The sequence below is a fragment of the Pediculus humanus genome, genomic scaffold (assembly GCF_000006295.1).
Source record: "Pediculus humanus corporis 1103172107475 genomic scaffold, whole genome shotgun sequence".
Taxonomy (NCBI): Eukaryota; Metazoa; Arthropoda; class Insecta; order Psocodea; family Pediculidae; genus Pediculus; species Pediculus humanus.
Genome location: NW_002987093.1, coordinates 171,728 through 186,742, shown reverse-complemented (window position 1 = coordinate 186,742; position 15,015 = coordinate 171,728). Strand labels below are relative to the sequence as shown.

Here is a 15,015-nt window from a genome sequence, read left to right as displayed (position 1 = left end):
CTAAAGAAGCTAAAAGATCATCACTTCCTAAAACTAAGGCAACAGGTATTAATGGAACCATTGTAGACAAATCAAGAGCCTTCTGACAAATTTCTCGTAAATTCATAACAGCAGTTGGAGACTCGATGAAAATGATTAATTTCAATGGACCCCTATCATTTTCTGGTCTTTTCACTAGAGCTGTCCAAACTTTTTCAGAAAACTATAAAAATTTAATTGTCGAGAAACAGTAAAATTTAGTTTCTTTTAATTAATTAAATTTTTTATATATGTATTTTTGTACCCATTGTAGGTGATCAACATGATGAACTTTAGGAAGACATATGCTGATAGGCAAATTTTTGGCTGATAGTAAAACATCAATATCTTTTTCACACAATTCTTTTTCAACAACTGGATTTATTCTAACACTCCATTCAGGTTGACTTCTAGACACTGGACCATTGTCCAAAAAATTTTTAATATTATTCCTAGCATTTTCCTTGAAAAAATAAAATGACTTACAATGTTTCAAAAGTCTCAGCATTGAAATTTAATTCAGACGTTTATTTTAATATTTAAAATAAAACCTTTTGATTCATTGCAACCCCATCTTCACAATCCATCACTATGCAATCAACTTTAAATTCAGTTGTTGCTTTTTTTAATTTTCTTTCATTGCTACCGGGAACATAAAATAACGCTCTACGTACGGTGCAGTTTCTGACTATCTGAAAACAAATCTCTCATAAATCTCTGTCAACTGTTAATTTTAAAGAAAACCCTAAGATTTAATTTTGTCAAGTATGTGATGATTAAGTATCAATCCCTTAATTACAAAATTAATAATGATGGAAAAAAGTATAATGAATTATAATTTAAAATCATACTTATTAAAAAAAAAACTTATAACTCAAAAATTACCAATTTGGGTAAGTTATAATAATTAAAGAGCAATAAATTTGGTGTTTTACGGTAAAAACTTTTACTTATAGTTTGTAGAACCATTTTGAAAAAATTGCACTTGTTCGAAATTCCGTTTTTTTTAAAAATTCTATTGACACGAAAATATGTTAACTGTAATGTAGCCCGTGTTAGATAAAAATAAATATGCACCGTTCGTTATCTATAATTTTAAGCGATAGACGATATCAAGGAATTCGTTTTCCACTTTCTTTTCTAATTAATTTTAGGACTAGTTTTTTAGTTTTTTAATCTGAAAAGTTGTTGATATTTCAACAATGTATTCTAACAGAAAAATGATATTACTTTCGAGTTCTACCGTTTACGGTAGTGATTTTCTCGAATACGTCGTGACAGAATTAGATCAATTTTTTAAAAAGTAAGTATTCAATTCAACTACGTTATTTAATTTTATATTCCTCGTTCGTTAACTTAATAATATTTTAGATATAAAGTACAGAAAGTATTATTTATACCTTATGCTCAAAAAGACTATGATGGTTACACGAGTAAAGTTAGGTCTGCTTTTCGAAAGTTCAATTTAAATTATCAAGTTATTGGAATACACGAAAAAACAGATCCAATTCTCGCTCTTAATGATGTCGATTGTATTTTCATTGGTGGCGGAAATACATTTTTATTATTAAAAACTCTCTGTGATTTTAAATTAGTTAATGCAATTAGAAATAAAGTCCTTCAGGTAAATAATAATTTACATAAAATGAATATGAAAATGAATTTGATTTTTTTTTATCTACAAAAAATTTTTATATCAGTATAATCTTATCAATAGAGAGTAATCTCGCATGGTTGATAATATTTTTCAGGATGGAATAATTTATTTAGGAAGCAGTGCTGGCACTAATGTTGCAACTCCTTCTATCAACACTACAAATGATATGCCTATCATTTATCCACCAACATTTGATGCTTTAAATTTGATTAGTTTTAATATTAATCCTCATTACTTAGATCCTGATCCGAATTCCACTCACAAAGGTGTAAGTACAGGAAAACTTTTTAAAAATTTTGATAGAGATTAACAAAAAAAAAAAAACAATTATGCAACAGCAACAGGATGAGATACTTGAATATTAAATATTGAAATTTATATAGGAAACCAGAATTGAAAGGATTCAACAGTTTCATGAAATTCCTGGATCGAGACCAGTTGTGGGTCTAAGAGAAGGTTCTTATTTAATTATTGAAGGGAATTCAATAGTTTTAAAAGGGAAAAAAGCAGTTTTATTTATGCAGTAAATATTTACTTTTAATTTTTTTTGTTTTTTTTTTAAATGAAAGATTAATAATAATAATTGTTTTGTTTGTTTTTTAGGAATCAAAAACCTAAAGAATTAGAAATTGGTATTGATTTTTCTAAAATTGATCCAGTATTAAGTAACAATTGAAAAAATAATCAAATATATTTACAGGAATGATGGTTATTTTATATATATTTTTTTTTTGTTTTTTAATGGTAGGGTGTACACAGGGTTCTTACATAAAGTCTCTACAAATAAATAATTTATTTATTATATATTTTTTTCTTTTATTGTTCCAACATTCTAAGAGCTTTCAAGTTAGCACCTTTTGTAACATCGAATAAACATTTGGCAACTTCAAGACTTTTATGAAAAATTGCTTCCTCATAAGGAGTAAAATTATAAAATGATTTTAAATTCGGATTTGCTCCTTTTTCTAATAAAAACTATAAAAAGGAGGGGGGGGGAAAAAAAAAAAAATTTAAGTTGTTTCCTATTTAATAATAATTTTTTTTTTTTTTTTGTTTTGTTAATCAACCAACCTTGGCCATTTTTAAATCGTTTATCATTGCGACAATGTGCAAAGGTGTTTTTCCAGAATAAATATCCATCGAATCGACAGATGCTCCATATTCGACTAAGGTTTCAATAATTGAAAAATAAGTAAAATTTAACATTGCTCTCGATATGAGTGGATAACCGCTGATATTAATAATATCTATTTTAGCTCCTTTTTCAAGAAGGATTTTCAAACATTGCAAATCGGGTTTTTTAACAACAGCCGTGTAAATGGGTCTTTCACCGTAAATATCCGGGGATTCGTACTAAAACATTATATATAATTTTAATTTTCTCCCTCTCTCTCTCTCTCTCTCTCTCTTTTTCGCAAAAGAAAAAAATAATTAATACGTCAGCATCATAATCAAGAAGAAGTTTAACCATGGGTGATGATTTTTGAAAAAGTGCATAATGAAGTGAAGTTCTACCTTGATTATCAGATATATTAACATTAGCATTTTTACTCAAAAGAATTTCGGCTATCTAAAAAAAAAAAAATTATATTATTATATAAATGATAAGAGAGAGAGAGAGAGAGAGAGGGAAAATAGTGTGATTGTTCACGTTTATTGCCAAATATTGTACGGCTATTATGAGTGCTGTAAAACCGGATTCGTTTTGAATATTAATATTTATATTCGGTACTGTTAATAAAAATTTAATCAATTCGATATTTCTTCTTTCGATGGCCATCATTAATATCGTTTGTTCGTCGAAAGTACGATTAACGTTAGCTCCATTATTAATTGCTTGTTTAACTCTGTCTATTTTTCCCATATACGTTGCATTTATTAAACTTAAATCAACTTCGCTCGGTGTAGGAGATATCTTTAAAACTAATTTATATCAAATTTTTTTTTTTTGTATTTTTGGATACAAAGGATAAATTTAAATATATATATTATTAAATTAACCTTCAAACAATTGAGTAGATGATGATGCAGAAATATCATCAGTTTTTTGTGAAACAAATAAATCTTCTTGTTTTAATAATGTTTTACTTGAGACTTTTGGCGGATTTGTTTTTGTTATTTTTTGATTATTATTTTCCTGCCACATATCATCGACTAATATTTCTTCAGAACTATATATATATATATATTTTTTTTTTAGTATATATATATAAAAACGTTTAGTTTTTTTGATATGGTAGTAAGAGTGAAATTATATAATAAATTACATACGATTTTGAATAAGTTTTATCATTTAGCGAAACCGCAGAAGATTCAATTGATAATTTCACTGGAGTTTGAAATCTCTAAAAATATTATTAATATGGACGAAGGATTAATTAAATTTAAATTTCTTTTTGTTTTTAATTTAAAAAAAAACTACTACCAAAAGTTTTTTTTCTTTTTTAGTATGTTTTCCTCCTTCGTTTTTTTTATTAGTATTTTCTTCTGTTTTTAAATTTGTTTTTAATTCGCTTTTAACTTTTTTAAGAGATTTTGATACATTTGATTCATTTCCATCATCATTTCCATCTCTTTTATCATCTCCATCATTTCCTTTTCCTTTATCATCATCATCATCATCATGTTTTTCCTTTTTTTTTTTCTTTTCTTCCCCCCCATTTTCATCATTTGAATTTTTTTTCTTTTCATCTTCTGACATATTTTTTTACAAAAAAAAACCCGTATTATTATTATTATTATTATTATTATTTTGTTTATATAAATCGTTTTCAATTTTTTTTTTTATATAACGGTTAAATTAATAAAAAAAAAAAAATAAGTAGTGATGGTAGCATCTGGAAAAGAATAGATAAACGTATTATGTCGTTTTAAATAATTATTCAACCGTGTTATTGGATAATTTCAAAATTTAACAGATGGTCGTCTCACCAAAGAAGAAAATTCTAAAAACCGCAAAAATAAATGAACCGTGTTATATATTTTTATCACTTGTATCGTTTTTATATGAAAATTTATTACGAGAAAATTCTTTTCTTTTTCAATTTTCCGTCGTCGTAGGAGTTTTTCCCATATATATATTGAAAATTTTCACGTTTTTAACATCAGTAGAAAATTTTCATCCTAGTCAAAAACTTGTTGTTGTTGTTTTTGTTGTTCTAAAGTTAAAAATTCGGGTGAGTAGTAAAATCATTTTTTAACCAAAAAGAAAGAAAATTCGAATCGAATGTTTTATATTATCATTATTATTATTATTATTATTAGGAGTAAAAAAATGAGAAAATCAAGACTGGTTATTCAACCGACGAAATGTCTCAATCAAATAGGATTTTTATTACTTTTTTTATCATGTCCGGTGTTGGGAGATATGGGAAGAATACAACCTGAAAGTGAAGCATCTCATTTGTAAGTTTTTTTTTTCCCTCTTTTTCTCTCTTTTTAAAAAAAAAAATTTAAATAAATTTATAAATTAGGGCCATACAAATATCAAGAGGGGGAACGTGTGGATTTCAACGTGACACTTTTACAGGAGGAAATGGGAAAAAAAATTATTTTCCTATTAAAATCTCCGATCAATGTCGACTCGATTTGACTCACGAAAAAAGAAAATTATCCATGGATTTAATTACAAGAGAAACAAAATGGAGAAATAACGATGAAATCAATAACGCGGAGAAAAGAATTCGATTCGAAAATGAAAGAAGGAGAATCGATAGAAGGAAATCAAGCGAAGAAAGATTTTCCGATAGAAAAATGGCGGCCGAACGAAGGGAAATTCAAAATTTTAACGATCGTCGATTTCAACGTTCCTACAGGAATGATTTGCAAGAGAGAAACGATGAAGTTGGTAATAGAAGAAATAAAAGAGAACCGGAAGATTCTACTTCGAACAGAAGATTATTGGCAGATACGAGAGGTAGAAGAATGGACACACGAAACAGGAGGATGATTATTTCTTCAAATCGTTTGAATCGTAATGGCGATGATTCGACCGTGAGAAATAGAGAACGTTCCAGAGAAAAAATGGAAATTTCGAAAAATACGTTGAATTCGAGACGAAGAATCGATACTCGTTCGAGAATTTCAACACTCGACGATGATTCGAGAGCGAGAAAAGAAAAAATTTACGACGATTCGAGATTTATACGAGAGAAAAGGGAAAACGAAATGAAAATTTCAGAAAATCGGGAAAATAAAAACGAAAGGAAAATAAGAATAAACAGCAGAAGATTTTCTTACGGACACGATAAATCACAAGAATATAAAATAAATCGCGATGGGCATAATTTAACGGTTATTAATGACGTCAGAGTTAATAAAAAAACAACAACGAAAAATTGGAATTTATTCGATCGAATAAATGATTTAAAGGTAAATTTTTTTTTTATCCAATTTAATTTTTACTCAAAATCAAAAATTTTTACTAATTTTATTATTATTATTATTATTATTATTATTATTATTATTATTTAAGATAAACGATTGGACCGTGAATTGTTTAATCGGTGCTCTCGCTTACTATACGACAACAGCAACAGCAACAACAACAACCAAAAATTATTAAATATTATTATCCACCATTTGTAAATTAAAGTAAAAATAAAAGGTCAACAACCTTTTACCTTATCCGTCATATTACATAAATTTAAAAATTAACATTAACGGATTTTTCTTTTCTTTCTTTCTTTCTTTTATTTATAAATATTTTATGATGATGTTATAAAAAATATATAGATATATATTTATGTGAATTATTTCATTTTATTTAAAAAAAAAAAAAAATCTTTGGATACACAAGAGTAAAAAAATAAAATTTTTCTTTTTAATAATAGGAACATCTCAAATAAATAAATAATTTTTCTCTCTCTCTCTCTCTCTCTTAGATTCGATTCAGGGACCCACGTGTAATCAAATATTTTTTTAAAACGCAACAACACACAACAAAACACAAAACGACAAAAACGAACATCGTGATAATAATAATAATAATAATAATAAAGAAAAAAAGGGGAAAAATGAAATCGATCGTGAATATCGTAGAAAAATATCACCACAGAAGCTTCCCGAAAAGGGGAAGAAACAAATTTAAAGAAAAAAATAGAAAAAACTTACCGTTTTTGCAAACTCATTCGAAATATCATCATCATCATCAGCATTTTCCTCCTGGAATTTTCCAAACTAACGATTCACGAGAAGGGAATGCAAATGTTTTGTGAGATCGCTTTGTGTTTCCAATTTGCTCACCAATTTGGCCATTTCTTTTTCGTGAACTTGATGAAGGGATTGAAGCTGTCAAATAAAAAGAAATTATCATTATCATTATTATTATCATTATTATTATTAACATTGGGAAAGTCTTTCTACTTATGTACACTCACATCGTTGACTCTTTTTTCCTTTAACGCTTCTATATTTTCTTCTAAATTTTTTATCCTTTGTTTCAAATCTTCATTTTCTCTTTCCATATCGGACGAAACTATTTAATAGAAAAAAAAAAAAAAAATTATTAAATAATTTTTTCTTTTAATAATAATAATAATGATAATGATAATAATAATGATATTGACCTTGATATACGGTGGGATCGTAGGGTCGTTGATTGATGGGACCCAAATCGATTGTTTGCGTTCCGACGTTGTTGTTCCTTTTTGTTATTTTTTCCGGTTTGTTTTGTTGTTGTTGTTGTTGTTGTTGTCTGACAATTTTTTTCAATTGAGTTTTCAACATTTCTATTTCTATTTTTAACTTTCTATTTTCTCTATCCCTGTTCAAATAATCCGATTGCAAACCTCTCAATGTCGTCATCAATTGCATTTCGTGTTCGGATGTCGCGGATCTTTTGTATTTACCAACGGAAATCCCATTCGATGTTATGTCGGAAAACGGTTTACCCTTGTTCGTTATTTTTTTATTTTTTTTCACTATGGCTATGTTTTCTTTGTTTCCGGTCGTCGCGTTCTTCGTGAAATTTTTACCATCACCACCACCACCTTCATCCACGCCACCACCCTCATCATCATTCCCATCCCCATCCCCATCGTCATCGTCGTCATCGTTTTTCGCATTAACGCGTTTCCGTTTTTTAACTTCTTCCGTTTCGTCGCACTGAACGCTCGCGTGTTGTATTTTATCCTTTTCCGTTTGAGAAAAAGCTTCTTTAACTGCGACCATTTCCTCTGGAACTGGAGAAACCGTTACCGGTGAATTTTTCGGTACGCTATTGTAATATTTTGGAGAACCCGCTTGTGAAATTTTACAAATTTCGGAATCGAATTTAACGGACGGATTTAAAAATAAAATTTCGGATTCCGTTTTTTGTCCGACATTGATATTTTTAAATATTTCCTGGAACGAAATTCAAACTTAACAAACGAACAAACAAACAAACAAACTTTTTTTTTTAAAATTTAAAACTCACAAAGTCAACGCTGGGAAGTGGTTGAAATGACGAATAAATTTTTTCATTTTTGAGTAATTTTTTCAAATTTGAATTTTCAATTTCGAGTTTTTCAATTTGTTGATCGTATTTATCCTGAAATTTATAAAAATCATCATTATTAATACGATGACGCGTCGCCATGTTTGTTTGTTTGTTTGTTTTCTATTTACTTTTAATATAATAAATTGTTCTTCGAGTCGTTTTATTCCATCCGTTTTTTTTTTCGTTTCGTATTCCGTCGAAAGTTTTATTTCCGATTCTAAATTTTCAACGTCTTTTATGTATTCCATGGATGTTTTGCTGCTACAAACAATTTGACCCTTTGAAACGGTTTCAGGTTTTTTTATTTGATCCTGTGAGAGAGAGAGAGAAAGAGAGAGAAAAAATCAGATTCGATTAATAATAATAATAATTTAAAAAAGAAAAGATAAAAACTTTGTCCTCAACATCATCATCATCATCATCATCGGTTATTTTTTTATCTATATAGAAAGTAAAAAACTTTTTTACGTGATCCAACAAACAAACAAACAAACAATTTTTCGTAAGTTCAAAATAAATAAAAAATGATTTTAATGTTCCCTAAATTAAAAAAAAAAAACAAATAAATAAACTTTTTCAACTTTTTTTTTTTTTTTTTTTTTTTTTGGGACGTTTATGGTTGTTGTACATTAAAAAAAAAAAAAAAAAAAAATTCGTTTTAACAACCGACAAACAACCAGATTTTAATCGAATGGCGAGGCTATAAAGTTTTTATTTTTATTATTAATAATAATAATAATAATAATAATAATAATAATATTAATAATAATATAAACCAGTTCATTTGACTAGGTCAAAAGCGTGACACGATCGACTTAATGCATTCATACCTGACATTATAAGTAACAAAAAAAAATATAATAATAATAATAATAATTTTTCTTTTTTCATTAGGGGGGCAAAGACTAAATAAATAAATCGAGACTTTGTTTCGAGACCATTTTCGATGGATCGATCGATCGATCGATTAAAGAAGAAAAGTTTAACGAGACTCGTACATACATTTTTCTACTTCATTAATAATTTCTAAAGGTAGAATGACAAGAAGAAAAAAATCATCACAAAAGTTTTAACCTCAATCTAACCAAGTGTGTGTGTGTGTGTGTGGGTGTGCGTGGGTGATATCAATCAAAATAATAAAAAAAATCAGGCTAGTAAAAGAAGAAAAAAGAAAAAAAAAAAACATTTAAAGGTCAAGTTCAATGCCTTAACACACTCTTTTTGTTTTTGTTTTTTTTTTTATTCCATGTATGCCTTCATTTGTTATTGTTTGTAAAAATCAATAATAGGTTTTTAAATTAAAGGTTTACATATTCAGGACACATTTTTTATTAAATATATTTCTTTTATTTATTCTCTTTTTTTTTTTAGCTTGTGTCGTACGTCCACAAAATTCTTTTTCGCAAAAAATTTAAATCACGAATAAAAAAAATTGATATTATTTTCGGAACAAAGGGAAAGGGAATAAAACTTTCTACTATCGATCCCCTCCCACGTACCTCCCTCTTCCCTCCCGATCCCCTTCCTCACCCTACTCCTTAAATAATTGACGTAAATTTATCAGAAAATAATCGAGTTTAATATTACGTTGAGATCGAGTAGTATAGTAAAACTCCCTCGAAAAAAATGAAGGCTCATAAGCAAAACAGGTACGAAAGCAACATTACTTTTTTTTATTTGATTGTTTGTAAACATTTTTTTTTTTTTTTAGACAGGTGTGAGTACGTGTGTACGGGCGCGCACGCGTGTACGTACATGTGTGTATATTATACACACACGTTAATGTATATATATAAGACCGGGACACGTGAGATAATTTCAGTAACCCATCAAAATGCGTTGGATTCAACAAGTTATTATTGCAGGTTCCCTGCTTGTAATTTTTGTCATCGTATCAGCAAACGAATCGTCATCGTCGCCATCGTCCACAACTAAATTTTTTACTACAAATGAAAAATCGGATGTTGGGAAAACGTCAAATGAAAATTTACAAAATTCCGGTAAGTAAATAAATAATTATTTATTGGATTTTTCTCAAAAAATTATTATTATTTTTAAGTCAAATAATTATTAATTATTAATCATACAGTCTAATCCCCCGTTTGTTTTTCAAAAAAAAAAAAAAGTGCAAAATACAAATTTAGTTTCGTCGGGAAATTTTTTAGTAACCTTCGACAAACAATGACAAACAAACAATTTCCAGTAGGGTATATTAAATTAAGATAAAAATCATATTCCTAACAATTGAATGCAGTTTTTCTAAATAAAAAAAAAATCCATTGTAAAACATAATTAAACATAATTTTTAATTTTATCAATTCGACACACGAACAATTTCGAACAACAACAACAACAAATGTAGGTTGCTTTTCCTCGACCGTGTGTACCCACCATAATGACGACGTGATAATAATAATTTAATTTTTTTTGGAACTTTTTCAGTTGTACGTGGTGGTGACGGAAAAAGGTGAAAGTTGATTTAAAAAAAAAAAAAAAAATATAATTTTACCAAACGAAAGCAAATGATTGACCCACAAGAAAAGAAAAAAAATTTATTATTAATTTTATTTTATTTTATTTTTTCAATCTTTAAAAACAGGTAACGAAGATGGTGGCGGTGGTGAAAAGTCAGAACGTTTAATGAGTCAAGATGATACCTCATCGTCAACGACGGAAACCGTGAAAGAACCTGAACTAGTTAAAACAGACAACTCGACAACAAATTTAGAAAATGGAGTCAACGAAGAAGAAAAAATATCATATAACGGAGCAAAAGTCCTTCGAGTTTTGGTACCCAATAAAGAAGTTAAAAAATTAATTAAACAAATGGAAAATAATGGAGGTAAGTAAAACAATTTAAATTTCATATTATTATAATTAAATGAAAACCAAACAATTTTTTTTTTTTTTTCCAAATAGAAATAAACACTTGGATGGGAAACGGAACGGCCATTGATATTTTAGTAAGACAAAATAACGTTTATGATGTGTTAAAAACGAAAAAATTATCCTACGACGTAGTCATTGACGATTTGCAAAAAGCCATAGAAGAAGAAAATCCATCGATATCACAAGATGAATGGTCAGAACTCGAAGGACGAAAAGGTATAATGTGGAAAAAATTTTTTTTTTTTTTTTCTTGAAAGAATCTATCGTTCTAACAGAAAAATTAGTTTTTATAAAAAAAGAGAGAAAAAGTTTTAGTTAATGGTATGCATGTTTGTAAAAAAACAAAAATTTGTAAAATGAAACATTCATTCAATCATTCATTCATTCATTCAGAATCAAATGTATATATATATAAGACACAGATATTGAATGGTGTATAAACATACATATACTTAACTATTGGGTATGAGAATATTAACATTAACCTGTAATGGGGTTGGTAACAGAGAAAAATGGACAATGGACTCATCATAACATATTTCCATCATCATTTCGCGGATGGGCCTTTTACGATTTACTTCGAATGAGGAATCGAAATTTTCTTACTGACAAAAAATTTAACGAATTGAGAAAAAAGAAAATTAAATTGAAGAAAAAACAAAAGAAAAAAAGAGGTATTTATTTAAATAATGACGACGACCCACTTTTTTTTATAGAACTGGAAACGCTGATAAAAAAATAACAACAAAGATTCGAATTTTGTTAATGTGTTAACATAAAATTTTTTTAGGTCATAGAATGACGTGGCATATGTACCATAGAATGTCTGACATTCACGGATACCTGGATTATTTGACGGCAACCTATCCCGATGTTTGTTCTCTAATAACAATCGGACATTCGGTTGAAAGAAGACCGTTAAAAGTATTGAAAATATCATCGGGTAATCCTAACAGCAAAGCAATATGGATGGATTCGGGTAAACGTTATAAGAAATCATCATTCGTTTTTCCAATGATGAATTTATCGACTCATATTTAATTTACTATCTTTCAGGTATACACGCAAGGGAATGGATATCGCCTGCAACTTCAACCTACGCCATAAGTCAAATGGTAGAAAATGGAGATGGAACTCACGGTGTCGACTGGTATATATTACCTCTTGTCAACCCCGACGGTTATGAACATTCGCACATCTTCGATAGACTTTGGAGAAAAAATAGAGCTAACGCATACAGAGGTCAGAGGTCACCTAACTAATAATAATTTTTTTTTTTTTTTAAATTGAAAAAATTCGTCACATTACAATGATTGTTTTTTTTTTTTTTCAGGTCCTTGCGCGGGAACAGATCTCAACAGAAATTTCGGTTATAAATGGGGAGGACAGGGAGCAAGTCAATTGGCATGCAGAGAAACTTATGCTGGACCAAGTCCATTTTCAGAACCGGAAACCAAAGCAATACAAAAATTCGTAGGAAATTCTTCTAATAATTTTGGTGTAAGTATTAATTTATGAAACACGATTACGACATGGGGACTTGTTTTAATTATTTTTAAACTTAATTTAAATTATATCAGACCTAAAATGTTTGTTTGTTTTTATTTATATACAGGCATACGTATCATTACATAGTTATGGACAGTATATTTTGTATCCCTGGGGTTATGATAGAAAAGTTCCTCCAGACTACTCAGATTTACATAGAGTTGGAAGAGCGATGGCTCAAGCGATAAAAGGACAGAGTGGTCAAAGCTACACGGTCGGTTCAGCAGCAGCAACTTTATACCCGGCAGCAGGTAAGTGCTATTTAAATTATTATAATTAACAAAATTAAATTAATTTTTGAAAACAACTCGAAAATGAAATTAATTTAAAGGTGGTTCAGACGATTGGGCTAAAGGCACAGCAAAAATTAAATATGCATACACAATCGAGCTAAGAGATACGGGACGCCATGGTTTTGTACTTCCTGCACAATATATCGTGCCTACAGCTCAAGAAGCCTATGCCGCATTAAAAGTATTAGCTCAAGAAGTGTCATCGTCATAATGTTTTTTTTTTCTGTTTTTCAAACGGAATTATTTATTATCACGTTCATAAAGTCAAAAAAAACTTGATCATTTCCGGTTTGATTCTGGCACACTTTTAAAGTAATTGTTGAGCTTTGGTGACAAATTAATTTTTGCAACAAAGATTTTACAATCCCCACGTATATGCTTTTAACAAAATTAAAGATAAATTTAAAGTTTATCCCTCAAACAAAGCAACAAACCAAAATTTTAAAAGTATTAATATTAAATAAACCTAATTATTTATATACCCCCCTAATAAACTTAAAAGTAAGTTTATTATTATTATTATTTATTATTTTCTATTTATTAAGCTTATTTTTTTTTTTTTTTTTTGATTTAGCTACCTATTTAATTTCTTGAATTACTTAAAAAAAACCCGCGGAAAAATTCCTAAATATAAATTTAGTTTTTAATAAAAACTAAATTTATTTATTATTAATGATGTTAAATTAATTAAAATGAATTTATTTATAAAATAAACTTACTTTAATTTCCTTTATTTCCTTCAAAAGTTTCAACATGAGATTTTCTGAAAATAAATATTTAAATTATTAAAAATATTTAATATGAAATCAAAAATATTATTTAATAAAATTATATATACCATTAACTTTCGTATGACATTTTTCTTCTAAATCATTCAAAATGTCTTGTTTGTCTGAAATTAAAAAAAAGATAAAATTTAAATAGTTATTATATTTTGAAAACAAAATGAAAGTGATTAATTGATGAAAAATAATTACCTTGAATTTCATTGTCATTATTTAAACATTCTTCACCATTTAAATCATCGAAAATATCTAAATTAATTATTTCAGACTCGACATCGATTTTTATTTTTTCTCTTTGACATTTGTTTTCAGTTTTTTTCTTAGTCACAGGATGCAAACTTAACTTTTTCCCTACAAGTGTTTCACTACTATCTTTAAGATTAACTTCACTCTTTTTACTATTTGGTTTTTTTGAATTTTTCAAATCAACTTTATTTTTTTTATCAACATTAGATAGTCTTAATGGCCTGTCTTGATATAATCTTTCGAAACAATTAAGAGCTTTAGTTGTAGGTTTGTTGCTGTTGTAAGTTCTGTTTTCATTAGCTTTACATGTGATTTTTTTTTTGGAATTTTTTTTAACATTGTAGCTAGGTAATGATTTGCTACTCGAACAACTATCAAAACAAGAAAAACTAGGGCTTTTCAAAACTTGGTCTGTGTCCTTATAGCCCTCAGATTTTGTTTTGTTGGAATTTTCAGCTTTAGATGCATTATTAAATTGTTGTTCAACCAAATTTGAAAACTGTTTTAACGAATCAATTGTTAGTTTAATGTGATTTATCGAGCTTCCCGATGAACTTAATAAGTTAGAATTATGTTTGGAATCATCAGATTCAGATAAATTTTGAGGTATGGCAGGATTATTATCACTGTTGTTTTCTTTTAACTTATTGTCTGAACCTTTGACAGGTAGAGCCTCATTTTTTGGTGACTCTTGACTAACATGATAATCTTTTTCTTCATTAACTACAATATCATTACTCTGTAGTAATTTTATTTCTTTGTTTGCATCAGGTATTTCCTTTTTAGGACTGTTTAATATTCTAATTTCGTTTAACTTAATGCCAGATGATTTGTCAATAATTTCTTCTGCTTCTTTTATAATTTCTTCAACATTCCGATCAGTTGCTTCACTACGGTCGCTAAAATTACTCAATTGATCCAACATTGTGCCTAGATCGGCTTCACTATACTCTGAAATAATTATTTAAAATAAAACATAAATATTTTTCTCAATTTTTAGTAAAAAAAAAAAAAAAAAACATATTTCGTTAAAAATAGAGGAACAATATTCGTAACGGTAAAAGTGTTTTTTAATTGAAATAATGCATGTACCTGGAA

General features: G+C 28.1%; 7 protein-coding genes across 7 annotated transcripts in view; 3 read left to right on the top strand and 4 right to left on the bottom strand.

Annotated features, from left to right (window-relative positions):
• Phum_PHUM125630 (Citrate lyase beta chain, putative) overlaps positions 1-987 on the bottom strand; it is a gene marked incomplete at both ends in the record, with an annotated part of 1,859 nt that extends 872 nt beyond the window's left edge. Inside the window, 4 exons of the mRNA XM_002424255.1 lie at positions 25-202; positions 284-481; positions 570-710; positions 904-987. Of these exons, the coding sequence (XP_002424300.1) occupies positions 25-202; positions 284-481; positions 570-710; positions 904-987 (601 nt within the window). The remainder of the gene's footprint in view (positions 1-24; positions 203-283; positions 482-569; positions 711-903) is intronic.
• Positions 988-1,220: 233 nt separating this feature from the next.
• Positions 1,221-2,351, top strand: Phum_PHUM125620 (alpha-aspartyl dipeptidase, putative; the record flags this gene model as incomplete). The annotated part of the gene is made up of 5 exons (XM_002424254.1): positions 1,221-1,321; positions 1,390-1,642; positions 1,770-1,943; positions 2,059-2,198; positions 2,279-2,351. 5 exons carry the CDS (start codon positions 1,221-1,223, stop codon positions 2,349-2,351), a joined length of 741 nt encoding a protein of 246 aa, XP_002424299.1.
• Positions 2,352-2,491: 140 nt separating this feature from the next.
• Positions 2,492-3,539, bottom strand: Phum_PHUM125610 (ankyrin repeat domain-containing protein, putative; the record flags this gene model as incomplete). The annotated part of the gene is made up of 4 exons (XM_002424253.1): positions 2,492-2,650; positions 2,747-3,028; positions 3,114-3,245; positions 3,327-3,539. 4 exons carry the CDS (start codon positions 3,537-3,539, stop codon positions 2,492-2,494), a joined length of 786 nt encoding a protein of 261 aa, XP_002424298.1.
• Positions 3,540-4,949: 1,410 nt separating this feature from the next.
• Phum_PHUM125600 (uncharacterized protein) lies at positions 4,950-6,239 on the top strand (the record flags this gene model as incomplete). The annotated part of the gene is made up of 3 exons (XM_002424252.1): positions 4,950-5,080; positions 5,167-6,046; positions 6,150-6,239. 3 exons carry the CDS (start codon positions 4,950-4,952, stop codon positions 6,237-6,239), a joined length of 1,101 nt encoding a protein of 366 aa, XP_002424297.1.
• A 614-nt stretch (positions 6,240-6,853) lies between these two features.
• On the bottom strand, positions 6,854-8,404 carry Phum_PHUM125590 (uncharacterized protein; the record flags this gene model as incomplete). The annotated part of the gene is made up of 4 exons (XM_002424251.1): positions 6,854-6,964; positions 7,253-8,020; positions 8,094-8,207; positions 8,285-8,404. 4 exons carry the CDS (start codon positions 8,402-8,404, stop codon positions 6,854-6,856), a joined length of 1,113 nt encoding a protein of 370 aa, XP_002424296.1.
• Positions 8,405-10,796: 2,392 nt separating this feature from the next.
• Positions 10,797-13,097, top strand: Phum_PHUM125580 (carboxypeptidase A, putative; the record flags this gene model as incomplete). Its single annotated transcript, XM_002424250.1, has 7 exons — positions 10,797-10,998; positions 11,076-11,261; positions 11,836-12,024; positions 12,102-12,287; positions 12,379-12,545; positions 12,661-12,844; positions 12,925-13,097. 7 exons carry the CDS (start codon positions 10,797-10,799, stop codon positions 13,095-13,097), a joined length of 1,287 nt encoding a protein of 428 aa, XP_002424295.1.
• Positions 13,098-13,244: 147 nt separating this feature from the next.
• Phum_PHUM125570 (uncharacterized protein) lies at positions 13,245-14,842 on the bottom strand (the record flags this gene model as incomplete). Its single annotated transcript, XM_002424249.1, has 2 exons — positions 13,245-13,264; positions 13,864-14,842. The coding sequence occupies 2 exons, from the start codon at positions 14,840-14,842 to the stop codon at positions 13,245-13,247; spliced, it is 999 nt and encodes a 332-aa protein (XP_002424294.1).
• Between the last annotated feature and the right edge of the window lie 173 nt (positions 14,843-15,015).